We start from the raw sequence: 26,976 nt of genomic DNA on the forward strand, positions 1-26,976 counted from the left end.
ACCTACACCTAAATTTCAAATCTTTGAAAATGGAGGCTGCAACTCATTTCCCACCATCTCCCCAGTTTAAAATATAACACAGGACACACAACAGCTCCTTGAGACATGGCTGCAGGGACAGATTCAAGTGTTCCATCTCAGACTCCATAGGGCACTCTGACAGCATCCTTGTTTCTAACTCCTGACTTGTCATGAGCTGAGCAGCTGAAGCTGGCCTCCACAGTATCTCTGCACACCTATCCCACTTATAATTTGCTCTAAAAACTATCCCTAAAGTTAGGGGGTGTAAACATTTTATTTTCTTATGGTTCTGTGGCTTAGAACTTTGGGCAGGGCTCAGTGGGGCTGTTCTGTTCAGTGCGGCGTTGTCTGGGGTATTCACTCAACCACATTCGGATGGTGTCTGGGCTGGGCTGGAAGGTCCAAGAAAGACATTCACTATGATGCTTCTCCATGTCTCCACATGTTTCTCTCCAAGTGGTTAGCGGCTGTTCAATTTCAAATTCTAAATGTTCATTGATGGAATAAAGGAAAATAATTGACTTGTGTACATGAACTTGGTTTCCTGAAGCCTTGAGCTTGCTGATGGAGACAACCAAAGTCCTCAAATCCCAGTCCTTTTGTTCTTCTCAACCTTCCCAAGTAATCTTCAACTTTTGAAATACTGAAGAGTGCATCACATGTAGAAAAAGTAACTATTATTTTGTAAAACTTTTGTTTCAATTGTGTATAGGAATGTGAATTCTGCATCACACAAAAAAAGACGATTTCTTACTATGTGTTTCAGTCAAAACATGTGAAAGCCCAAGGATTACAGATTAAAACTGGGCTTGGTTCAGCTCAGCCCCTTCTTCAGCACCTGCTTCCCGAAAACTTGTTCAATGCTATCCGCTGTCTTGCCTTACAGGGTAGAGCAAGGCTTTTGCTCCTGGGTTCAGTTTTCAACTGCTCTGGCCCCTCAAAGCCTGTTGGATGTCTTTATTTTGAGACCATCTAGACCATGAGGCTCTGTAAAAGAGTAAATCAACAAAGAGAATACACTCCTGGGAAGCAACCAAGAGTAGTTTCAGTTCAGTCACTCAGTCGTGTCCAACTATTTGCAACCCCAAGGACTGCAGCAGACCAGGCTTCCCTGTCCATTATCAAGCCTGGCATGCTGCAGTCCATGGGGTCTCAAAGAGTTGGACAGAGTAGTTTAGGAGGAACTAAAAGGGCCAGGTCATGGCAGTTGTGTGAATTAGGCATTGACCTCTGGCCTTTGGGATCAGGTAGAGAGAGTTCACAGGTTTGCACAACTCTGTATAACTCTATAGTTGACTATAACAAGTCCTATTGTTCACTGGGCATCAGAGGCTTCAGTGAGGTCCAGCAGGTGTCTGGCATCTGAGTCACTTAAAACTTGTGGCCCTTTACCAGCCTCAGCTTGATTGAAGGAAGCTGTGATGAAACCTAACAATTTTCTCAGCAAGCTTCCTATGAGGAAAATTTCTTTTTCACTTTCTGGGGCAGCACCTGTTCCTCCTCTCTCTTTCCCTTCCCATCTCTGCTCCTTCCTACGTAAATTTCATTACTGAAAGAAGGCAGAGGGCGATCCTTAGCCTGTCAGTCCGAGCTTCCATGGAGCTGTTTCTCTGCCAGCCAGCTGTCACTTCCAGGAACCAGGCACAGCTTGCACGTCCTAAGTTTGGTCTGGGAGCAGAGCCTGACTCTTTCTGTTCTGTTTGATGGTAACCCGGGGCCCACATGAGAAGTATGGGCTCCTGCCCATTGCCTCTTTTCAACATCCGATACTTGCCACCTTTCAGAGTCACAGGGGCCTAGTCCAGCCTTAAAATTAAGTCCAAACCCCTCGTTACAGTCTAACGCCCATTAGGATCTAATCCCTGCCTTCCTTGGCAGACTGGGGCCACCAGCTACTTCTCTCTCTCTCTGGGCTCCAGCCATAGCAGACTTGCCATTGATCTGCCTAAGGCTTTCTTCACTTCAGTTAGATCCTGTTTCTTCTGACTGACCCATTCTTCCCCTCCTTGGATGTCCCCTGCCTCCTGGACTCCTTCCTAGCATGCTTCAGCTATAATTGGATTCTTGACTGTATAATGAGCTGTTTTACACCTTTCTCTCTACCTAGACTGTATACCTCCTGAGGTCAAAGACTATATTCCTGGTTTGTATCTCTACTGCTTCATACAAAGCCTGACACACAGCAGGCATAAAGTCAGATTTTACTGAGTGAATGACTATTGAATGATAACTTCCTTTCCCTGGGACTGGTCCAGCAGCCCCCCAAAATCATCTCAATATTTGTTATGTTGTGAATAGTACAACAATTCACCCTCCCACCTAAACCACTTTTCCCACTACTTGTCTCAGTGTCTGGGTTCAGTCTTCATCCAGATTTGGGGCAGTGAACTTGAACTCATCCTTAAAGCTCTGGCATCACCCGACAACAGTCTCTGTTCCTTCCTTAGGGCTCAGTTTGTGAGATGTTCACTGTCAAAAGAGTTGAGTTAAAGGTCCCTTCTCCAGGCAATCCCTTTGCCCAGCTTCTCCCTTGAGACTGCAGTCATCAGTAAGCCCTACATGACAAAGCTGATCACACCCACTGCTGTGCAGAGCACCCTGACAGCTTCTAGGGCCTTGTGGGGCTGCCTCAGTCCAGCTTTATCATAGCTCACTGGTATCCTACAGAACTGCAGGCATCTCTGAGAATCCTCATCCATCTTTACCTAACATCACATTGTCCTGCATGTCAATTGACTTCAATCCTAGAAGCAGAAACTACTTTACAGCGGAGACAAGACCAAGGGTTGTGAAAATGAAACACCTCACCAGCCAGTGGGTCCTAGGAATGGTCCCCTGTGGCAGATATTGTGGATTGCCTACCCAAAAGCCAAGCACAACTCCATTCTCCCTTGTTGCAAAGTGGGAACCATCACCTTTCCAGGCTCCCTTGCAGTTAGAGTCATGTGACACACTTCCTTGCTGAAGTGCTGTGGCCTGAGGTTCTTAGAGGTCTTCCAGAATTCCCCGGTGGTCTGGTGGTTAAAAATCCACCTGCCAATGCAGGGGATGTGGGGTTGATCCCTGATCTAAGAAGATTCCACATACAGCCCGGCATCTAAGCCCACGCACCACAGCTACTGAAGCCCATGTGCCCTAGAGCCTGCGCTCTGCACCAAGAGAAGTCACCACAATAGAAGCCTCACACTGCAACGAGAGAGTAGCCCCATTTGCTGCAACTAGGGAAAGCCCACTTGGAGCAACAAAGACCCAGCACAGGCAAAAAAACACAACAAATAAATTTAAAAGTATGTAGAGCTATTGCATTAAAAGAAAAAAAAAAAAAAGAGCAAGAAGACTTCCCTCCCTGAATAAACAGATATGGTTCCAGGGGTTTTGGCTTTTCCCCCTAATCTGGGTCCAGAAGGAAGACGTATCTATGGGAGCAGCCATCATCAGACATTAAGGGAAAAGCCACATGCTGAAGGTGAGAGAAAAGATAAGAACCACAGCCCTGATAAATTAGCCAAGCGGTCTTGAACTTCTTATTCTGTGAGAAACTTTAACTTCTAATTATTTAAGCCACAGCTGCTCAGGCTTTGTTACATGCTGCCAAATGCATTCCTAACTGTTATTTTGACTGCTTGTCTCTAATCCTCAGGATCATTGGATTCCTCCTGCCAAAAAAGCCCTTGCCTGTGTCTCCTCCTTATCCAGCAGCCATGCAGTGACTCCCATCCATAGCCACTTCCTCTGGGCCACTGCCTTAGTTCACCCACACCAGTGCCAACTGTGATGCTTCCTATGGGGCTAGACCCACACCCAGGTTGTCAACCCCTCACTGCTGCTGATGCCCGAGGCTCTGTTGCCAGCTGACTCTGGGTCCCCGGCAGGATAAATGTTGTCTTTATGGTTCATAGCGTGATCCAGGCTTGGGCTCCCCAAGGTGTAGGTGGCCCACCCCTCACCTCTGGACGGCCCCTGTTGACTCTTATTTTGGTCTTGTCCCAAAGTGGAGTTTTTTGAACAATTTAGGCAGAGGGAATGGCCTGAATTAAGATTTAGACAGCATGGCAGAAAGGGAAAAAAACATTCTGGTTTGCCCAAGACCGAGGACTTTCCTGGGATGCAGGAGTTTCAGTGCCAAAAACAGGCCAGTTCCAGGCAAACCAGGATGCCTGATCACCCTGGTGGGATGCTCAGAGACCATCAGTAATTCTGTACAGCTGGAACATGCAGGGTGAGCAACGAGGCTGGAGAGGTGGCAGGATCAGCTCCTAGCAGGCTCCCTGGGCCATTTAATCCTGACCAGGAGGGGCCACTGAAGACTTTGAGGCAGGTGTGTAAGTTTCCTAGGGCTGCCATAATAAATGACCACAAACTTGGTGGCTCAAGAAAGCACAAATTTATTTTCTGGAGGCCAGAAGCCCTAAACCAAGGTGTCAGCGGGGCTGCATTTCCTCCAAGGGCTCCAGAGCAGAATCATTTTCTTGCCTATTCTAGCTGCTGACGGCTCAGGCATCTCTGGGCTTATGATAACATTGCTCTAATCTCTGCTTCCGGAGAAGGCAATGGCACCCCACTCCAGTACTTTTGCCTAGAAAATCCCATGGATGGAGGAGCCTGGTAGGCTGCAGTCCATGGGGTCCCTAGAGCCAGACACGACTGAAGTGACTTAGCAGTAGCAGTTAGCAATCTCTGCTTCCATCTTTAATGGCCTACCCTTCTTCTGTATCTCAGCCTTCTTCTTCCTTTCTCTTTTAAGGACACCTGTCACTGTTTTCAGGACCCTCTTGGATAATCCAGAAAGGTCTTTTTTCAAGATCCTTAACTTAATCCTATCTGCAAAGACCTTTTTCCTAAATAAGTTCACATTCATGATTTCAGATGTTAGGACATGGACATATCTTTGTTGGTGGGGCTACCGTTCAACTTGGACTTCCCTGATGGCTCAGCGGTAAAGAAATCTACCTGCAATCCAGGAGACACAGGAGACAAGAGTTAGATCCCTGGGTCAGGAAGATCCTCTGGAGGAGGAAATGACAACCCACTCCAGTATTCTTGCCTGGAAAATCCCATGGACAGAGGAGCCTGGTGGGCTACAGTCTGTAGGGTAGCAAAGAGACAAGACTGAGCAACTGAGCATGTGCACACACACACACACACACACACACACACACACGCCATTCAACCCACTACAACAGGGAAACAACATGTTCAATTTTGGAATTAAAAAGGTAACTCTGGAAGCAGAGAAGAATATGGTTGAAGGGGGGCTCTTTGCTGTTAAATATGAAATCGTAGAGGTCTGGAGAGAAGTGAAGGGATGCATATGTGAAAAGCAGTGTGGGAGCTGTGGTGGGTCCCATTGGGTACCTTCCTTCTACCCCTAGGGCTGCCCATGTGATGCCCAAACTTTCTCTGACCCCACTGTCCAGCTGCTCCTTGCAGACTCCAGTACCTTTTTGCCTAGAATTGGCTGATGGGCCCAGGGATGGCTGTACCCTACCTGGCCTGACTTACAGCTGGTCTCTGGAGTCCTGACTTATAGCCCTAGGACTACCTAGTCTCTCTCAGGGGTGACAGACACCAGGAATGCTCGCTCCTGTCCTGTAAGCACATGGTCTGCTTGGCGAATCCATTCATTCATGGGACCATCTACTCATTCCTCCAGTGTACATCCGTTCAGTGTGGGCTCTCTGCTGGAACCATGCACTAGACACAGTCCCTGCTTGCCAGGAGTTTCTAGGCCAGTCTGGATGATAGATGGGAAAGTAATTTCATCACTACACAAACTATGCCCGGGTGTATCACAGGCAATCCCAGGAGGGTCACTGGGCCAGGGTGTACTCAAAAAGGGCCTCAAATGTGGACTTTTAAAAATTAATTTTTATTGGAGTATAGTTGCTTTTGGCTTCCCTGATGGCTCAGTGGTAAAGAATATACCTGTGATGCAAAAGAAGTGGGTTCTATCCCTGAGTCAGGAAGATGTCCTGGAGAAGGATATGGCACCTCACTCCAGTATTCTTGCCTGAGAAATTCCATGGACAGAGGATCCTGGTGGGCTACAAACAGTCCATAGGGTCGCAAAACAGTTGGATATGACTTAGCAACTAAACAACAGTAGTTGCTTTATAATATTCTGTTTCTTGCTGTACAGCAAAGTGTACAAATCCTCTTTTTTGGATTTCCTTCCCATTTATGTCACCACAGAGCATTGAGTATCGTTCCCTGTGCTATACAGTAGGTTTTCACTAGCTATCTATCTTATACATGGTATCAATAGGGTATAAACTTCAATCCCAGTCTTCCAATTCATCCCAACCCTTCCTTCCCCACTTGGTAACCCTAAGCTTGTTCTCTATGTCTGTGACTCTATTTCTATTTTGCAAATAAGTTCATCTCCACCATTCTCTAGATCCCACATACAAGCCACATTTTATTAGTTTTTCTCTTTCCAACTTAACTCACTCTGTATGACAACCTCTAGTTCCTTCCACATCTCTGCAAATGGCACTATTTTGTTCTTTTTTTTTTTCTCTGAAATGCTGGAGGATTTTATTTTATTTTTAATTTAAATTTATTTATTTTAATTGGAGGCTAAGCTGAGTAACATTTCATTGTATGGATTTTTTTAAAAAAATCAAAGCAAAGTTCATTCACAATATTGCATTAGTTTCAGGGGCACAGCAAAGTAATTCATATATATGTGTGTGTGTGTGTGTGTGTGTATGTATGTATACATACATACATTTTGTTGTTTAGTCACTAAGTTGTGTTCAACTCTTTGTGACTCCATGGCCTACAGTATACCAAGTTCCTCTGCCCTCCACTGTCTCCCAGAGTTTGCTCAAATTCATGTCCATTGAGTTGGTGATTCATGTCCATTGAGTTGGATGAGTAAGCATCTCATCCTCTGCCACCCTCTTCTCCTTTTGCAGTCCATCTCTCCCAGTATCAGAGTCTTTTCCAATGAGTTGGCTCTTCACATCAGGTGGCCAAAGTATTGGAGCTTCAGCTTCAGCATCAGCCCTTCCAATGAACTTTCAGGGTTGATTTCCTTTAGCATTGATTGGTTTGATCTCCTTGGTGTCCAAGGGACTCTCAAGAGTCTTCTCCAGCACCACAGTTTGAAAGCATCAGTTCTTTGGTGCTCAGCCTTCTTTGTGATTCAACTCTCACATTCATACATGACTACTGGAAAAAACATAGCTTTGACTGTAGGATCTTTGTCAGCAAGGAGTCAGGAGGCAGGCCTCACCTGCCTCCTGAGAAACCTGTATACAGGCCAAGAAGCAACAATTAGAACCAGACATGGAACAACAGACTGGTTCAAAATTGAGAAAGGATTACATCAAGTCTGTATATTGTCACCTTATTTATTTAACTCATATGTAGAGTACATTATGCAAAATTCCAAGCTGGATGAAATACAGCTGGAATCAAGATTTCAGGGAGAAATATCAATAACCTCAGATTTGCAGATGACACCACGCTAATGGCAGAAAGTGAAGAGGAGCTAAAGAGCCTCTTGATGAAGGTAAAGGAGGAGAGTGAAAAAGCTGGCTTAAAACTCAACATTCAAAAAGCTAATATCATGGCATCTGGTCCCATCACTTCATGGCAAATAGATGGGAAAAAATGGAAACAGTGACAGATGACAGATTTTATCTTGTTGGGCTCCAAAATCAGTGTGCAGCCATGAAATTAAAAGATGCTTGCTCCTCAGAAGAAAAGCTATGATAAAACTAAGCTGCTGCTGCTGCTGCTAAGTCGCTTCAGTCATGTCCGACTCTGTGCGACCCCATAGATGGCAGCCCACCAGGCCCCACCGTCCCTGGGATTCTCCAGGCAAGAACACTGGAGTGGGTTGCCATTTCCTTCTCCAATGCATGAAAGTGAAAAGTGAAAGTGAAGTCGCTCAGTCGTGTCAGACTCTTAGCAACCCCATGGACTGCAGCCTACCAGGCTCCTCCATCCATGGGATTTTCCAGGCAAGAGTACTGGAGTGGGTTGCCATTGCCTTCTCCGTAAAACTAAGCAGTGTATTGAAAAGTAGAGACATCACTTTGCCAACAAATGTCCGTATAGTCAAAGCTATGGTTTTTCCAGTAGTCATGAACGAATGTGAGAGTTGGACCATAAAGAAGGCTGAGCACTGAAGAATTGATGCTTTCAATCTGTGGTGCTGGAGAAGACTCTTGAGAGTCCCTTGGACAGCAAGGAGATCAAACCAGTCAATCCTAAAGGAAATCAGTCCTGAATATTCACTGGAAGGACTGATGCTGAAGCTGAAGCTCCAATACTTTGTCCACCTAATGCTAAGAGCCAACTCATTGGAAAAGACTCTGATGCTGGGAAAGATTGAGGGCAGGAGGAGAGGGGGATGACAGAGGATGAGACGGTTGGATGGCATCATTGACTTAATGGAAATGAGTTTGAGCAAACTACAGGAGTTAGTGAAGGACAGGGAAGCCTGGCATGCTGCAGTCCATAGGGTCACAGAGTCAGATATGACTGAGCGACTGAACAACCAACAACCTTTGTCAGCAAAGTGATGTCTCTGCTTTTTAATATGCTGTCTAGGTTTGTCATAGCTTTCCTTCCAGCGAACAAGTATCTTTTAATTTAATGGTTGCACTCACTGTCCACAGTGATTTTGGAGGCCAAGAAATAAAATTTGTCACTGCTTCCACTTTTCCCCCTTCTATTTGCCACGAAGTGATGGACCAGATGCCATGATCTTAGTTTTTTGAATGCTGAATTTTAAGTCAGCTTTCTCCTCTCCTCTTTTACCCTCATCAAGAGACTCTTTAGTTCCTCTTCACTTTCTGCCATTAGAGTGGTAGCATCTACATATCTGAGGTTGATGATATTTCTCCCCTCAATCTTGATTCCAGCTTATGATTCATCCAGCCTGGCATTTTACATGATGTACTCTGCATATAAGTTAAATAAGCAGGGTGACCGTTTACAGCCTTGACATACTCCTTTCCCAATTTTGAACCAGTCCGTTGTTCCATGTCTGGTTCTAACTATTGCTTCCTGACCTGCATACAGGTTTCTCAGGAGTTTGGTAAGGTGGTCTGGTACTCCCATCTCTTTAAGAATTTCCTGCAGTTTGGTGTGATCCACACAGTCACACACTTTAGCATAAAGCAGAAATAGACTTTTTTTTCCCTGAAATTCCCTTGCTTTCTCCATGACCCAACAAATGTTGGCATTGATCTCTGATTCCTCTGCCTTTTCTAAACCCAGCATGTACATCTGGAAGTTCTTGGCTCATGTATTGCTGAAGCCTAGCTTGAAGGATTTTGAGCATAACTTTGCTAGCATGAAATAAATGCAATTGGATGGTAGTTTGAACATTCTTTGGCATTGTCCTTCTTTGGAACTGGAATAAAAACGGACCTTTTCCAATCCTGTGGCCGCTGCTGAGTTTTCCAAATTTGCTGACATATTGAGTACAGCACTTTCACAGCATCATCTTTTAGGATTTAAAATAGCGCAGTTGAAATTCTGTCACCTCCACTGGCTTTGTTTGTAGGGAAGTGAAAGTCGGTCAGTCGTGTCCTACTCTTTGCAACCCCATGGACTGTCCAAGGAATTCTCTAGGTCTGAATACTGGAGTGGGTTACCCTCTCCCTTCTCCAGGGAATCTGCCCAACTGAGGGATCAAACCAAGTCTCCCTCATTGCAGGCGGATTCTTTACCAGCTGAGCCACAAATACTTCCTAAGGCCCATTTGACTTCATATTCCAGGATGTCTGGTTGTAGGTGAGTGACCACACCATCATGGTTATCTGGGTCATTAAGACCTTTCTTATATAGTTCTTCTGTGTAAGCCTGCCACTTCTTAATCTCCTCTGTTTCTGTTAGGTCCTTGCTGTTTCTGTCCTTTATTGTGCCTATCCTTGCATGAAATATTTCCTGATATCTTCAATTTTCTTGAAGAGATCTCTAGTCTTTCCCATTCTATTGTTTTCCTCTATTTATTTGCATTGTTCATTTAAGAAGGCCTTCTTATCTCTCCTTGCTATTCTCTGAAACTCTGCATTCAGTTGGGTATATCTCTCCCTTTCTCCCCTGCCTTTTGCATCTCTTCCTTAGCTATTTGTAAAGCCTCCTCAGACAACTACTTTGCCTTTTTGCATTTCTTTTTCTTGGGATGGTTTTGGTCACCGCCTCCTGTACAATGTTACAAGCTTCTGTCCATAGTTCTTCAGGTACTCTGTCTACCAGATCTAATCTCTTGAGTCTATTTGTTACCTCCACTGTATAATCATAAGAGATTTGATTTAGGTCACATCTAAATGGCCTAGTAGTTTTCTTTATTTTCTTCAAGTTAAGCCTAAATTTTGTAATAAGGAGTTCATGATCTGAGCCACAGTCAGCTCCAAGTCTTGTTTTTGCTGACTGTATAGAGCTTCTTTATCTTCAGCTACAAAAAATCTGAGTTTGCTATTGACCATCTGGTGATGTCCATGTGTAGAGTTGTTGGAAAAGGGTGTTTGCTATGACCAGCAAAAGGAGAAGAGGGTAGCAGAGAATGAGATGGTTGAATATCACCACCGATTCAATGGACATGAACTTGGGCAAACTCTAGGAGATGGTGAGGAACAGAGAGGCCTGGTGTGCTGCAGTCCATGGGGTAGCAAAGAGTCAGACATGACTTGGTGACTGAACAACATGATCAGCATGTTCTTTTGATAAAACTCTGTTAGCTTTTGCACTGCTTCATTTTGTACTCTAAGGCCAAATTTGTCTTTTATTCCAAGTATCTCTTGACTTCCTACTTTTGCCTTCCAATCCCCTAGGATGAAAAGGACATCATTTTTTGTGATTATTCTTCATAGAACTGGTCAACTTCAGCTTCTTCGGCATTAGTGGTTGGGGCATAGACTTGGATTACTGTGATATTGAATGGTTTGCCTTGGAAATGAACTGAGATCATTCTGTCATTTTTGAGGTTTCACCCAAGTACTGCATTTCAGATTCTTACTGACTATGAGCTACTCCATTTCTTCTAAGGGATTCTTGCCCACAGTAGAAGATATAATGGTCATCTGAATTAAATTCACCCATTCCTGTCCATTTTAGTTCACTAATTCCTAAAGATGTTGATGTTCAATCTTGCCATCTTCTGCTATATTATTTTTCAAAATTATTTTCTCTTATAGGTTATTATAAGATATTGAATGTAGTTCCCTGGGCTATATAGTAAGTCCTTGTGTATCTATCTTCTGTGTGGTAATACATATCTGTTAATCCCATATTCCTCATTTATTCCTCCCCTCCATCTATTGTGGATTTTTGACATTATCATTTAAACCTATTTACCATTTACACAGGCACAGACATACATCCTGACAGGGTTGAATGTTTAATTGCAACAGATTTTGTATACCAGTTTTTGTTTTTGTTTGTTTTGCTTTTTTGTTTTAAAAACTTTACCTGGAACCCCCAGGGTGATTTTGGCCTCCCTCAGCTTCTGAGGTCAGGAAGGCTTCCTTAGAAGGTGCAGCTTCTGAGATGGGTTGGGAAGCAGTTGGCCAGGATCAGACGGAATGGGTCAGGGAAGGAACGTCTTCCATGGGGAAGACAGCATTCACATAGGTTAAAGGGAAATTCTGTGTGGAACTTTTAAAGATTGAAAGAGCAACGTGGCAGCTTCCAGGGTTTAAGAGAGAAGGGAGAACCATAAGATGGAGAAGCAAACGGAGGTGGAAGTTCATGGTAGTACAGGCTAAATGAAAGTGGAGAAGCCGTCTTTAAGCCAGAGGTCATGAAATAATGATCATTCAGGAAAGGGGCCTGTTTCTCAGTCACTGTACGTTTTGTGCTGTTGGAAAGGGAACTAGGGCTGTGTTTGGTCCTAAAGGATATGTGCCCCTTGGCTCAGCAGCGTGAGGGTGAGCAGAGAGAACAGAATCTGAGCCGTCCTTTCTTCTCTCTCATCCGAAAGGAGGAAACAGTGAAGCAGAGAGCTTGGGAGTGAGGAGAGTGGAGCAGTCAGGGAAGGTTTTTGGGTAGGTGAGGCCTGAATGGAATGGGGGCCATGCCCCATTTTAGTCTCATTGCTGGAGCCCCAGGCCCTCACTCTCCCCTCAGCAGAGTGGAGAGGTGGAGCCCCACAGCCTTCTGGCTCCTTCCCTCCTGTGTTTGTCTTGGCTGAGAGCTGCCTGAGGATATTTGAAGCCTGTTCTGTCAAGGCAGGGCTGGAGGAGTCAGGACGAAGGATCACAGAGGAGGGAGAGGGAAGGGGCCTGAGCGGTTTGTTCAGGGGGTCCTCTGACTCCTTGCATGGTGCTCAGCCTCAGCACCATGGGGCCTCGCAGTGAGGTGTCTGAAATCCCCAAGCTCCTTGATGCCCACTTGCTCCAGGAAGGCATTCAAGGACTCACAGTTGCCAGAAGGGTCTCCTGCTCTTGTGGTATGACCCGCAGATCTATTCAGACTCTGGCACTCAAGCTTCCAGGGACTTGGCCCCACTAGCAGGCCCCCCTGGACTGGACAGGCTGTAAAGGGGCCTGGCTGGCCCAGAGCACTGGCCAGGCCACGCCAACGGCCAAGCTCGTCATTCTCAGATCTGGATTCAGTGCTGCCTCCCCCGAGCCCCAGGGTGGACCCTCCCATGTCCTGCTTTGCACAGACGCTGACAGGCCACGTGTCCCACAGCTGAAGGTCTCTCCTGTCTGCCTCCACCATCTGCTGAGGCCCCATAATTATTGCAAGGCCAGTACAGTCTCACTCTGAGGGGAGAGTTCACACAGCCCTGTAATGTAACCCAGGCCCTGGGCTGCTCAGGCAGGGGGTCCCCAGCTGCGTAATGAGCCGCCGGCTTTATTGAACTCCTTGGCTTGGCTCTGACTAATCACCGCCTTTAACCAAGACTGCCTGGCCTTCTGAGAATCCATTTGAGTACCATTGCTGAGGACTTCCTTCTCCCCAGCACCCCAATTCCTGTGCCTCAAATCTTTCCTCCTCCTCAGATATGTTTAAATAACCAGGATCAGGGCAGGGAGGCTCCCAGGGGGTTGGCATCCATCTGGGAGAAAGTGTGACTGCCTCAGGTCTGGAAGCCCAAGCAGGATGGACCAGAATGGGCTGCTGCTCTGACTCTGCTGGGGCCACCTCAAGCAGAAGCCGACCTGCAGCTCCCACCCCACCGCCTTTCCTAAATCCTTGTACTTCCCTCTCACCTCTGTTTCTGGAGGCCTATGCCCCCAGAAGGAGGGTCTTAGCTGAGGAGGCATCCAAGAAGAAGTATAGGAAATAGGCTCCTGCTCAGGCTTCAAGACCCAGCCCACATCATGGGCCCAACAGCCACCCCAGGCTTCTCCCTCCTGCCTGTGCCTCGGCACTTGTAAGGACCCCCAAGACTGAATACGATTCTTATGCTTTTGCATGTTTGTTTTCTGGCCAAGACTGTGCCCTCTCTGTGGATGAGGATGGCCATCTATCCCTGTGTACCCACAAATTAGCCCATAGTAGGCACTTTAGAAAACATCAAGAAGGGAGTGGGAGGAGATGCTTCAAGAGGTGAAGGTTTGGGCTGTGCATGAGGGACATGGCATCTGGGATGCTGCTTGGTGTCCCTGTGGGTCTCCAGGTGTCCCCACCGTGTTTATAGCTGAAGTCTCTGGCCCATTTAGAAAGCAGTGTCAGTGTGTAGTCAACACTCTAGTGGTCTGGGAATTGTTCTGCTAAGGGTGATCTTGAGGTCAAGGGTCATCCAGAATTCACTGTCCTGGGTGACTTGCTACTGGCTGCACCTGGAGTAGGTAGGCTTTGAACCCGTCCTAGAAGGTATGAAGGGTCCATGGGCCCTCTGCCTTCCCACAGTGGTGGGGCTCTTCTGAGACAAGGTCAAGAGCAAGCCCCTTCCAGGCAGATCTGCGCCTGATTCCTTGGCGAGGGTGAAAGGCAGAGGACACCCGCCAGTTCAGGGCCCTGCTCAGGCTGCCCCACCCCGTCTCCACTCCCCAGAGGCCTAGGGGGGTGGGAACAGACAACCAAGCCCTCAGCTGTCCCGGGGAGTTGGTGAGCATGGCTTCCACACCACCCTCCAGAGAAGGGCATGAAGGGAGCAGAGCCAGAGGGAGCCAGACCCAGGGGTGCTCACCAGGGGTGACCTTCTCCTTCATAAAGTGGGGAGATGACAGCCAACTGGCTCTTCCTGGGCAAAGGCTTCATGGTCGTCAGCGAGGCGGCTCGGCTGCCCAGGGACCGTGCGAGAGAATGCTCAGGGAGAGAGGACTTCAAAGCACTCCCTGAGCAGCTTATAAACAAGCTGAGCTGGTGAGGCGGCCAGCAGGGGCCCTTCTGGAGGGGCTGGAAGCGTGCATGGGGTTGTGTGAAGAGCAGAGGACAGGAGGGGTCAGAGAGGCGAAGCAAGAGCCTGGAGACCCCAGCCAGGCCCACCTCCTCTCTCTGTGGCTGGCTTTCTTCTCTCATAAAACTGAGCTCACAGCCACACCTGGGTTCCCTCCGGGACTGGCGTGAGGGTCAGCGTGACGATGTAGGTGAAAGTGCTGTGTGGGCGCCAAGCCCTGATCAGATGTTATTTATTATTCTGAGCTGTGTTTTGGTGGGAGACTTGGAAGGGCTAAGAGGGAGAGCCGAGTATACTAGGGCCCCTTCTTCCCCAGTGCTGTTTTGAGAGTTCTCAGAGCAGAATGGCCAGGAGTGGGGCCTGGGCAGGGGAGGCCCACAGCTCTCAATAGGACCAGGCTGGGCGGGGACTTCCCCTCTCCTCCCCCACCTCTGGCCTGTGCCCCTCCCCACTCACCTCCCTCCTAATGGTCTCGAGTGACTCCCAAGAAATCAGCCTCCTTTGCCTAGATACCTGTCTCATGTAATGGGGCTCTGACAGGTTTTCCAAGTCCTGCTCAGAAATGTGTCACTGTCCATTTCCCTTTGTGGTATCAAAGGAGGCAGCACAAACCACGTTCATCAAGGGCTGTGCTGAGGCCCAACTTGGAGCAGCTGGAACACGGGTTTATGAAATTACAGGGAATTCAAAGCAGCCGGCGTCGCCTGCTGTCTGGCTTCATTACTGGGACCAGCCTTGGAGGGAAGTTTATTCCAATAATTTAGGGGATTAGGATCTGACACCCTTCATTAGCTCTTTGACATAAGCAGAAAAGACAGATCTTGCAGAATGACCCACAGACAGGAAAGAATTGGCTCAGGGGAGGAGGCAATACCCTGCTCGAGAGGAAGAAGCAAAATCTGCAGGGTGGAGGGAGGGGCACGCCCTTCTACAGAGCAGCTAGAGGTTGAGGTCTGGCCTGAGGGGAGAGTGGCCCCAGGCTTGGCACTCAGTATCCCCATCTGTGAAAAGATTGGGGTCGCACCACTATCTGCTGCCCCTGGGACACAGCAGCTTGGTTACTGCTCCCCAAATCCTTTGCAGTCGGCCTTGAAAAAGTAACCTCTCTCTTCCCCACCCCCTGGCAGCTTCTGGCTCTTTTCCTGGCTCCTCCTTCAATACTGTCCTTGATGTTTCACAAACTTCTTGTCCAGCTTGTAGAGACTAGAGTCGGTTTGCCCCCTTGACAGCAGTTTGACGGCTTGGTGGGGAGGGTTGATTTCAAAGGCCCTGCAAACTAGGATCCCTGCATTAATGGTGGGGTCACATAGCTGTGTGACACAGGGCAAGTTGCTTACCCTATCTTTTCCTCAAATCTAGAACGAAGGCACAGTTTGTTGTGAGGATTAAATGAGACAATGCACACAGTCTGGCCCACGTTATGACCCCAGGAAATATCCTACTGCTGCTCACCAGGGGTGACCTTCTCCTTCATAAAGTGGGGAGATGACAGCCAACTGGCTCTTCCTGGGCAAAGGCTTCATGGTCGTCAGCGAGGCGGCTCGGCTGCCCAGCACCGTCCTGAGACACTGTGACCACGTAGCTTCTCTTGGAGCGGGGAGTGTGTCAGTCGAGGAGCAGGAATGTGATACGTCCCGGAGCTGGGGGAGCTGGAGCATAGCTGGTATGTGTCTCTGGAATGATTTGGGGAAAATTCACCGAAGTTGGAACTTGAGACGCAAACTGCCCAGGATAGAGAGATAGGGGGCTGTCCGCACGCCCCCCCCCCTAACCCTGGGACCTGGTGCTGCGGTGGGAGTCGGCTTACACAGCACAGGCTGCTCAGGCCCGCCCTGGAATGGCCGTGAACTTGTTGTTTTTCCACGTCATTTGCTCTCAGATGTACTATCGGGCCGGCGATGCTAACCCTGCGGCTGCAGGTCCCTCCTTGTAACAAGTGAGTGTGTGTTCTTCGGAGGTGGCCAACGGGAGGAGGGGGCCCGGCCGAGAGGTGGGGGGAAGGGAAGCAAGCCTCTTCATGTAGTACAGTGAGCTGGCGTGTCCTGGAGCCGGCTCCCCCCAAAGCACATGCCATTTCTGGCCCCTGAAGGGGTTAAAGGCCTCCTGGAGTCAAAAACAAGCAGGTGTCCCACCGTGCCAGATACGCCGCCTAAACTGCTTCCAGCTTTTTTTTTTTTCTGCAACAAGTCTGTGATCAGCCACAGGACAGAGGAGCCGGCAGCCTGCCTGTGACAGGCGTCAGGTTAGCTCGCTCCCACTCGGGTGGCGCGCCCAGGACATAAATCCAGGCTCTGGCCCCGGTGCGGCTCCTCTCCCGGCACACTCCGGAGAGGGAGCTCCCTTTATCTGAGGCTCTGCAGCCCGGCGGACTCCACAGACTCGGTGGAGGCAGCCGCAGCAGCCGCAGCAGCCCACGGAGGCCCACTGGGGTCGGCAGGGCAGGTGTCTGCAGCCCTGAGGAGCAGAAGGCCCAGGGGCCCAGCCCTGGCGTCCTCTCAGGGGAGGTCTTTGGCCGCTGCAGACCTCAGCATGTGGGCCCTGCGGGGCTGCCGTTCCTGGTCCCGCTGGGGGCAGGGGGCAGCCCTGCTGTTGCTGCTGCTTGGGGTGCCCCCTCGAGGCCTGGCCCTGCCGCCCCTCCGATACTCTCACGCCGGCATCTGTCCCAACGACATGAATCCCAACCTCTGGGTGGATGCCCAGAGCACCTGCAAGCGGGAGTGTGAGACGGACCAGGTGAGTGTGAACCCCGAGGCCTGAGCCAGGCCAAGCAGTCTTGTTGGCGAGGCAGAGTGGGAGCTGGGTGGTGAGAATGTCTCAAAACGGGAAAGAACCTGGCCCCTGGGCCACACGGACATAAACAGGGTGTGATGTCTTAACTTCGAGGCCTGGAAGAAGAGATGGGCGTGATGTGGGAATTTCTCAGGGACTGGAAATCCTCAGATTCCTGGTCTCAGGTCTGCTGAGGGCTGCTCTGAGCCAACGCTATGCCAGGCACATCAGAGAGACTGGCACAACCCACCCGCACCCTGTCAACAGGTGAGAGAGAAACTCAGGACAAGCACAAGGCTCCAGGGCCAGGGAGGTCAGATCCGCATCCATCTGACCACAGAGCTGATGCTTCATCCAGCCTCTGGGCCACCTCTGGGGTTAGAACCCTGACCCTGAGATCAGTGCAGGCTGATGGGGAGGGTGGGCAGGAGTGGGTCTGAATAGACTCTCTGGGTGTCTGCGAGAGGGAAGGGGACTAGGTTTCAACCTGGGTGATCCCTCAATCCTCCCAGTGCTCAGGGCAGGCCTGGCTCTACCTGGTTCTAGGACAATTCTCTCCCTGCTCCTGCATTCAAGGGTTGTTCCTGTTACTTCTCCCAGGGTGAAGTGCATGCTAGTACCTGGCACCTGCCTAGGCAGAGGTAATTCCTGACAGTCTGGCAGCTGCTGGGCTCGGGCCAGTCTGGGCATCACCAGGGTGCTCCCTCTGCCAAATGTGCATAACCTATGAGAGCACAGACTGGTCCTAGAGAGAGTGGCCTGTCCCTCAGAGAGCCCAGGGGACAATCCCAGCCTTTCGCTGTTCATGAGCAATGAGGGAGCCGAGGGAAAGGAAGATAAAGCCTGGGTAGGGGTGGAAAAGTGTTCCTATCCGGCTGAGGTCAGGTGGTTAGTTGGCTACATTTGTAGGCAAGTCTGTTTCAGGGGCACAGCCTGGCCTGATAAATCAGGTGGGGCTTGGAGACAGTGAGATTCTGGCTGATTTTATGTCTTGGGGAGAAGCTCCTCTGTGAGGCTGGGGATTTAGCCTATGGATACACTCTGAGCCCTTAAGCAAAAACTGTTCTGAAAATTCCCTCCAGGTTTTCTGTGCCCAGAAGTACCTTTCCCTTTCCCCAAGCACCTGGTCTTTCATGGACCTCCAAGTCCGGAAGGAGATTCCTAGGCCAGAGTCTTCAAGGAACCGAGGGATGCTCCGGCAAGGAGCAGGTTCTCCTGCTGCTCAGCCCCCTCCTGCCCTCACCTCCACTAGGTCCCTCTCCCTCAGAACCCGGCTCTGAAATCTGTCCATCCCTGCCCTAGAGCCTCCCTGGTGTGGCCTAGAAGCCTATGCCAAGCAAGGGCTGCAAAACAAAGTCCCCATTCTGAGCCGAGAGGGAAAAACAGTAAACAAGTCTAGTAGGCAGGCTCCATGCAGCCCTCAGCTGATGCGGCTGCATGAGGCCGGCCCTGGTGGGGAGCGGCTCACAGAGCCATGACCAGGGCTCAGGATTAGGGGCATTGCCCACATCCTGGAGAAAACACCACGTGAAATCCTTGTTTGTGTCAGCCCCAGAGCATGTTGCTAATTTTGAGGAATTAGACTAATGCCTTTCATGGCTCCACAGAGAATCAGAAGGAATTACAGCCTGGCAAGTCCTCGATGACGGCCTGGCTGACCTTTGCCACACAAGGGGACTTTTTTTTTTGCTATTGATTTCCCCATGCAAAGTCTCACATGTTGGAACTAGCACAGCCCACAGTGGTGAGACCTGATGTCCTGGGCCTGTCTTGCCTGCCCTTCCTCTAGGCTTTGGATGAACAGGGGCCAGCATGAGGGCTGCCTGGTGTGTACACGTGCATGTCTTGTGCACATGCACAGCTTTGAGCAGCTGTCCCAGCAGTGTCTGCCTTTTCCTTCTTAGCATTTGGCCAGGGCATTCCCAATGGAAAAGACACAAAGGCGGGCTCAATTGTTCCAGGTGACACCTCACTGTGGGAATGATAAGTTGCAGACAAAAAACTCTCATTTCTGAATCCCACCACCTGGAGCTTGAAGTCCTTTCCCACCAGTTCCCAGCTCTGAGGGCTTGAATGTCACCTCGCTTAGTCTTCACATTCTCATTTCATCTCATGGTAGTAGGAAGACTTTTCCTCATGGGGTATGTGATCTGCCTCTTCCCACACTGCTAGCTGTGTGACCCTGGGCAAGTTACCTTATCCCTCGGTGCCTCAGTTATCATTGCCTGTGAAGTGAGAATGATGGTTATACCCATTGTAATGAGCATGAGATAAGTTGATAGTTGTAAACATTTTTAGAAGAAGGCCTGGCAAAAAGTGGGTGCTACGAATACATTAGTTATTATATCAAAATGATTTTCTCATGATAGGTGAGCACATATCAGTTCCCTTCCCTGTAAACCATGGGGGAAGTTGGGGGAAGCCTGTGCTCTCTTCCTTCTCCTCCTTGCTCAGACCTCTCCATCTGGCTCTCCCCAGGAGTGTGAGACCTATGAGAAGTGCTGCCCCAACGTGTGTGGGACCAAGAGCTGCGTGGCAGCCCGCTACATGGATGTGAAGGGAAAGAAGGGCCCCGTGGGCATGCCCAAGGAGGCCACATGCGACCACTTCATGTGTCTGCAGCAGGGCTCTGAATGTGACATCTGGGATGGCCAGCCAGTGTGCAAATGCAGAGATCGCTGTGAGAAGGAGCCCAGCTTTACCTGCGCCTCCGATGGCCTCACCTACTATAACCGCTGCTACATGGACGCTGAAGCTTGCTCCAAGGGCATCACGCTGGCTGTCGTCACCTGCCGCTATCACTTCACCTGGCCCAACACCAGCCCCTCACCCCCCGAGACCACTGTGCACCCCACCACGGCTCCTCCAGAGACCCCTGGGCTGGACGCCACGGCCCCAGCTCTGCTCAACCACCCTGCGCACCAGTCAGTCACTGTGGGTGAGACGGTGAGCTTTCTCTGTGATGTGGTGGGCCGGCCCCGGCCTGAGATCACCTGGGAGAAACAGCTGGAGGACCGGGAGAATGTGGTCATGAGACCCAACCACGTGCGCGGCAACGTGGTGGTCACCAACATCGGCCAGCTGGTCATCTACAACGCCCAGCCCCAGGACTCTGGCATCTACACCTGCACAGCCCGCAACGCTGCTGGCGTCCTGCGTGCTGACTTCCCACTGTCGGTGGTCAGTGGGGGTCAGGCTTCAGCCACCGCAGAGAGTAGCCCCAATGGCACGGCCTTCCCCACAGCTGAGTGCCTGAAGCCCCCTGACAGCGATGATTGCGGTGAGGAGCAGACCCGCTGGTACTTCGACGCCCAAGCCAACAACTGCCTGACCTTCACCTTCGGCCATTGCCACCGCAACCGCAACCACTTTGAGACCTATGAGGCCTGCATGCTGGCCTGCATGAGTGGGTCGCTGGCCGTGTGCAGCCTGCCTGCCTTGCAGGGGCCCTGCAAGGCCTATGCGCCCCGCTGGGCCTACAACAGCCAGACAGGCCAGTGCCAGTCCTTTGTCTATGGCGGCTGCGAGGGCAACGGCAACAACTTTGAGAGCCGTGAGGACTGCGAGGAGTCCTGCCCGTTCCCTCGGGGGAACCAGCGCTGCCGGGCCTGCAAGCCAAGGCAGAAGCTTGTCACCAGCTTCTGTCGGAGTGACTTTGTTATCTTGGGCCGAATCTCTGAGCTGACCGAGGAGCCCGATTCAGGCCGTGCCCTGGTGACTGTGGACGAGGTCCTAAAGGATGAGAAGATGGGCCTCAAGTTCCTGGGTCAGGAGCCGTTGGAGGTCACTCTGCTCCACATGGACTGGACCTGCCCCTGCCCCAACGTGACAGTGGGCGAGATGCCGCTCATCATCATGGGCGAGGTGGACGGCGGCATGGCCATGCTGCGGCCCGACAGCTTTGTGGGAGCCTCGAGCACCCGGCGGGCTCGGAAGCTGCGTGAGGTCATGCACAAGAAAACCTGCGATGTCCTTAAGGACTTCCCAGGATTGCAGTGAAGCCCTCTGCTCCTCCCCAGCCCTCTTTCTGATCCTCTTCTATTTACCCATTCCTGGTGCCCCTCAGTCAGCAAACTGGGCAAGGTCAGATTAGACAGTCTTAGGCCAACAGGGGAATAGAAGTCAATGCATCAGAAAAAAGTCACCAGAGGATCTTAAATCAGCTTCTATTCTTTGGGCTTGATAATGGGGTGGGGGCGCTGGGGGGAACAAAAGAAGCCAACCAACATTTGCAGGTTATTCCTGATGACCAGTCTCCTCTGACTTTGTTATCTTCTTATGGCTGACTACTCCCTCCCCTGGCTCTCCCAGACTCCCTGCCCATAGCCAGACTCCCAGGCAGGATTCTAGAGATGGCGGCTGGCTGCAGGATGGTAACAGGAAAAATTGAATGAATTGGTTTGCTAAAAAGGTAGGTGGGGATAGAAAGGAGGGCCCAGGAACTAATTGGATAAACTCCCCACAGCCCTCCAGAGCACTATGAACAGAGACCACCTCATGGTGAGGGTTGTGGAAAGCAGGAAGCAGGAGGCATGATCCAGCCCAGTACACAGCTTGCCTTAAGTGGAGGCTGCCAGGCAAGTCCTTTGGGTGGTGGCCAGCCTGTGCTTTGATCATGTTGGCCTAGCGGTCTCTGAGGCCACCACAGCATAAGCAGAACATGTTTGTCATGCTTCTTCTCCCTGGGTTTATTGATTGGTTTATTGATTATTGATTTATTGATTCAGTTTTATTCAGTCCAAGTCAATGGATGTTTTCTGAACACTTACTGGGTGCCAGGTGCCAGGACCACAGAGAGATGTTAGCTACTGCCCAGCTCACAGTGATTGAACACGAATGTCTAGATCCCAGGGCTCTCCCAGCAGCAGATTAATGGCTGGAGCTCCCAGCTGGCAAAAGATCCCTTCAACAGATAGTGAGCTCTCAGTTGCCCCTCGCTTCCTCAGACATAAAGTCAGTAGAAGCCCCAGGATCTGTTCTGATGGGAAGAGAAATAAAGGAAGAGGAAAAGCAAGGCAGGGAAGTGGGTTGGTGAAAGAAGAGGGAAGACCGGGAGGTAGGCTTGGGAAGGGAAATGAATGCCGCTCGATGCTCCCATCTGGTGGTGGTCTTTGGAGCTGCAGGGACCTGGAGGGAGACTCGAGGTGAGGACTGGGAGGGCCAGTCTGAGGATGTGGCAGCTTGTTGATTTCTGTTTCGGGACTTCCAGGACAAGTCCGCTACCCCACTACTAGATATAGGATTTGAGAAAGGCACTGTCAGCTCTTCATCTACTCCTCTTCAATCCTCCTCAGCCTTCATTATGTCCATGCTCCTCCAAAGCTGAAGAAGATCATTGTGGGGCATTCTCATTTCTTCCTCAAATGTAGGGGGAAGACACCAATTAAAAGCCCATAGTATCGACAGCCCTTCCTGTGTGAGTCACTTGGGCTAATGTGTAGATGGGAGAGGGGAGTGGTGGGCAGTGTCATTTGCTTTGGTGACCTACCTTGGGGGGAGCACAGGGGGAATCCAGCCAAGTGGATCCCATTTGAGTGATGGAGAGACACTGCTAACACTTGGCCCATTTTGCAGCTCCATGACTCCTGACTGTGGTGCTCACTGAAGCTTTGTGCATTAGGCACAGGGGAGCTGAGGCCAGGTGACTCAGCCAGGAACTTGGGCAGGAAGGCATGGGGTGGAAGCCCAGGTGTTCTGCTTTGTACTCAGTTCAGTCCCCCGCCCCCTCACAATAGCACAGTGGGTCATGGTGGATTCCAGACCCCACTGTTGATGAATTTAGGGCCGTGAAAGTGGAGGAGACAGGAGTGGGCAGGAGGACCTTTCTGTCTGGCTGTGACTCCCTAGGGGGTCTCTGGGTAAGGCCTGATCCCAAAGCCTTGGGTGCTCAGAGCATGTGATCAGGTTTCCAGTCTGCAGCAGCAGCACCTTTGGTCTCAGGGGCTCCTGGCTGCTCCCCTTCCCAGGGATGTGCTCAGGAGCCTGCAGCCAGGGCATGACCCCAGCTTGTCTGTCCCCAAGGCTGGAAGCCAGCTCAGCACGAGGGACACCTGATCCCTTTGCATTTCTCTGGTCTTTCTGGGCCACAGCCCAAAGGAAGAATTCAGGCTCAGTTCAGCCCAGTCAGGCCAATCCCTCTGTAGAGATAATTCCCTGCAATGAGGAGAGGTTGGGATCAAGAAGACAAGCTGCTCCCTGAGAGAGAAGAGAGGCCAGAGGAATGGGAGCTTCTCAAGTCACCACCAAGAAAATGCTGAGCATAGAACTTAACCAAGAAGGTGTGAGCACAGGCTCAGGACCCACCCATGCAGGTCTTGAAACCTGGGTGAGGACTTGGCTCCTCACCCTCCCTCAGAGTGAGGACACTCTATTGTACCTGCTTCTAGGTCCAGGTGCCCTAATAATAGCACATCACCTTCGAGTCTGAGGGGGCAAGCACCCACATGCCAGCATCAGTCACCTCCACTTGCATAGATGTGGGGCTGAGCCCCGTGACTATGTGGTGGAGGTGTGAGATTCAGGGGTCCAATCTCAGGCTTCCTCTCACAGGCTCGCTGCTGACACATAGCCACAGACTTAAGGTCCCTGTCACACTCCAGCCCCACCTTGGCAGGGTGAGAAGGCCCAGCCTGTGGAGTCAGACCCACCTAAGGCTGAATCTGGGCTCTGACACATATCTGCCATCTCTCTGAGCCTCAGTTTCCTCATCTGTAGGACAGAACACCACAGAGACTTGGGGAGTTCGACCATATTATGTGTCAAACTGCAAAGCCTAGAAAACAGAACCTGGCACAGATGCTGCCCCTGGGCCCCTCCACACCCTCAGCAGCTCCCTGGCTGAGAGCAGGCCCCCAAGACCTGAGCCCTCCCCTTGCTCTTCCACCCAGATCGCGACTTTTGCAGGCTCAGAGACCATAGCGTTTCAAATATTGTATTCTGCTGCTCAGAACTGACTGCTCCACACAGGCTGGTTTGGGATTTGTAAAACATAGGTACTTGGGGAAAGGGTGGTATAGAGTCAGTCATCCTTGTGGACCTACCACATGGCATTTGTTTTGTCCTTGAAACCAGTCTGTGTGTCTTGCTTACACAGGAACTGACTTCTGAAAGGTGCTCAGTGCAGGAAGAACTGAAGTCCCAGGGCCTGGTTGCCAAGTGACCTCGAGAGGCTGCCCCACTGGGAGATTTGGCCCCAGGACATAGGGGGATTGAGCCCTCCTTCAGGTCTGAAGTCAGATTCACCTGCTTTCCTGTCTACATGGACATTCATTCCTCCCCTCCTAGCATCTGTTGTCTGCCCCGCACCCCCCCACCCCCTGCAATCCTCCTCTGGTCTCTCCATTTGCCTCTTCAGAGGCTTGTTCTGGTGCTGGCTGTCTCCAGACCAGCTCTGAGGCCTCTGGGGCATGGCAGCTTGGCTTTTTCCACCTTCTGCCTCCCCCAGCACCTCTGATCTCCTAGGACACTCCGTTCCATTGTCTGCCCAGCTGCTCCATAGTCTGATGTCATCCCCTGGATAGGGGGCCAGAGAGCGGGGAGTAGGGGCAGAACCTGATGAAGAAAGGGGGAGAATAAACACACAGCCACATCGCAATTTCCTCAGGCTGAGGAGGATGCCCTGTGTCCAGCTGTCCTTCTGTAACTTCAGCATCGAGTGGGTGGTTACACAGTACAGGCACTGGGTGTCTTCTCTTGTCATCTCCATCACAAACGTGGGAGACAGAATGCTGTTTTGTAGGTGGGAAAGCTGAGGTGAGAGAGGATAAGAAACTTGCCCAAGATCACCCAGCCATTAAGGGACAGAGCCAAAACTTGAACCAAGGCAGTCTGATTTCTAGGCTCTTGTGCTCACGCTATGCTGTTTCTCACACACACACACACACACAGCTCTGGGCTGGGCAGTGTGGAATCCCATCAGGAACTCAAATGTCTCCAAAGAGCCTGCCTATCGTCAGCCTCATGCACACCACCCCATGCGTATGATCCTACGTGTCACGTGGTATTTCTATCACACGCAAGAGCAGTCATGGCCTAGATTCCTGAGCCTACTCATCCTTCAGGACTCAGCTCCTTGGGTGCCTCCATTGTCCCCAGGCTGCACAAACACTCTTCTCCGAGTTTCTGTCTCCCTTTACACTTGCACTGTTCCCTGGCCAGAGTCACGGCTTAGGGCTCTGGGAGGCCCGTGGGCCCAGCTCACAGAGTTCCAGAAGGACTCACTGGATGAACAAATGGCCCTGGGACCAAGGGCCAGGCGGTGCACCGGACAACCGCGAGAGTGTGAAGGGCTCCTCTGGGGTCTTCCCTCCTTTTTCCCAGCTCTGCTTCCTGATACTGTCCCCTCCTCCTCCTCCCACCTCTTCAAGGAGTCTGAAGTCTCCCTCTGGCTCTGGGAGTGATTAATACAGGCAGGATGGAGGGCAGGGTTCCCCTGTCCTATTCTTGGCTGTGACCTTATTCTGGAATGTGCCCTGAGGTCAAGCGACACTCCTCACTCAAGCGGTGTGTCAGGAGGAAGGAAGCTTAACCCTCCAGCTGGCAATGCCCAAGGGAGAGGGTAGGGGTGGCAGGTGGGCAGCCCACCACCCTCTCCTTCCCTCCTCTCTAGCTCCTATTCTAGGGCTGTGATGAAGTCTCCGTGTTCTACCCCAGCTTACCCTAGGATGTGGAGCTCTGGCATCCAGGTCTCCAGTCACACCCTGGCCTCCCAGACAAGGGGAAAACAGGCCTCATCCCCAACACTTTGAGGACTGGACCCTCCCATTGGTAGGGCCTCTTCCCAGCGCATCTGTTGAGGTGAGATGAGGTATCTGGGTGTTTCCTGTCCTTTTCAAGTCTTCAGGATGCCGCCAGAGACCTGACAGGATGATGATATACCCACCCCAATCATTTGTTTTCTGTCTTGGTGTGAGGCACACACCCAGATCTGGCAGAGGAAGGTGACTGTTTTGTCTTCTTTCTGTGTGAACACCCAGGAAGTAGAGACAAGGCCTGGGGTAGAAGTGAGGACCTCCAGCAGTGGGGGAGCATGGTGCTAGAAGAGAAGAGGTGGGCATTTGAGCAGGAACAATTTTTTTTTTTTTTAAGATTTCAAGGGCTGCTAATGCTGCTCTTCAGGGACCCCTTAAAAAAATTTTTTTTTTCTTCTTTATTATTTTGGTTGCACTGGGGTTTTGCTGCTGTGAGCGGGTTTCTCTGGTCGTGGCGCACACAGGATACTCTTCATTGGTGCATGGGCTTCTCGTTGCGGGGTCTGCTCTGTGGAGCACAGGCTCTGGGTGCACAGGCTTCAGTAGTGGCAGCACCCGGGCTCGTTAGTTGTGGCTCCGCAGGCCCTAGAATGCGGGTTCAGAAGTTGTGGCGCGCGGCCGTAGTTGCCCTGCAGCATGTGGGATCTTCCTGGGCCAGGAATTGAACCTGTGTCCCCTGCATTAGCAGGAGGATTCTTATCCACTGCGCCACCAGGGAAGTCCTTTTTTTTTTTTTTTTTTTTTTTGCTGCATCATGGGACTTGTGGGATCTCAGTGCCCTACCACAGATTGAACCTGGGACCCCAGCAGTGAACGCACTGCTAACCACTGGACCACCAGGGAGTCCCCAAGTGCGAACAACTCTGATCGGCACTTCACATTTGTTGTCCAGTTTAATCCTTAATCCTTTAATGTTTAAAGGAAACTTACCCAAGAGCCAGGATCTGTGTGGATCTTGGGTCTGTCTGACTTTAGTGCCCATATTCTTTCCAGGGTGACATATATATTTTAACCATTTGGCTTAAGGCTGAGGGCCCCTAATGGCCAAGCCCCTCCTGAACATCCATAACCACCACTTCTACTCCTCCAGGAGTGCCAAGGCTGTACAGAAAGTTATAAAAC

The 26,976-nt window shown here is 50.6% G+C and overlaps 1 protein-coding gene across 2 annotated transcripts; it reads left to right on the forward strand.

Moving 5' to 3' along the window:
* The first annotated feature begins 15,746 nt into the window (after nt 1-15,746).
* WFIKKN2 (WAP, follistatin/kazal, immunoglobulin, kunitz and netrin domain containing 2) lies at nt 15,747-22,509 on the forward strand. 2 transcript variants are annotated; one of them, XM_025280357.3, is made up of 2 exons: nt 15,747-16,271; nt 19,583-22,509. In XM_025280357.3, exon 2 carries the CDS (start codon nt 19,652-19,654, stop codon nt 21,101-21,103), a length of 1,452 nt encoding a protein of 483 aa, XP_025136142.3. In that variant the 5' UTR covers nt 15,747-16,271; nt 19,583-19,651; the 3' UTR covers nt 21,104-22,509. The 2 variants fall into 2 exon arrangements, with proteins under 2 accessions (XP_025136142.3, XP_006070224.4); XM_006070162.4 differs by lacking the exon at nt 15,747-16,271 and adding an exon at nt 16,291-17,068.
* Nucleotides 22,510-26,976: the final 4,467 nt, after the last annotated feature.

The sequence above is a fragment of the Bubalus bubalis genome, chromosome 3 (assembly GCF_019923935.1).
Source record: "Bubalus bubalis isolate 160015118507 breed Murrah chromosome 3, NDDB_SH_1, whole genome shotgun sequence".
NCBI classification, from domain to species: Eukaryota; Metazoa; Chordata; class Mammalia; order Artiodactyla; family Bovidae; genus Bubalus; species Bubalus bubalis.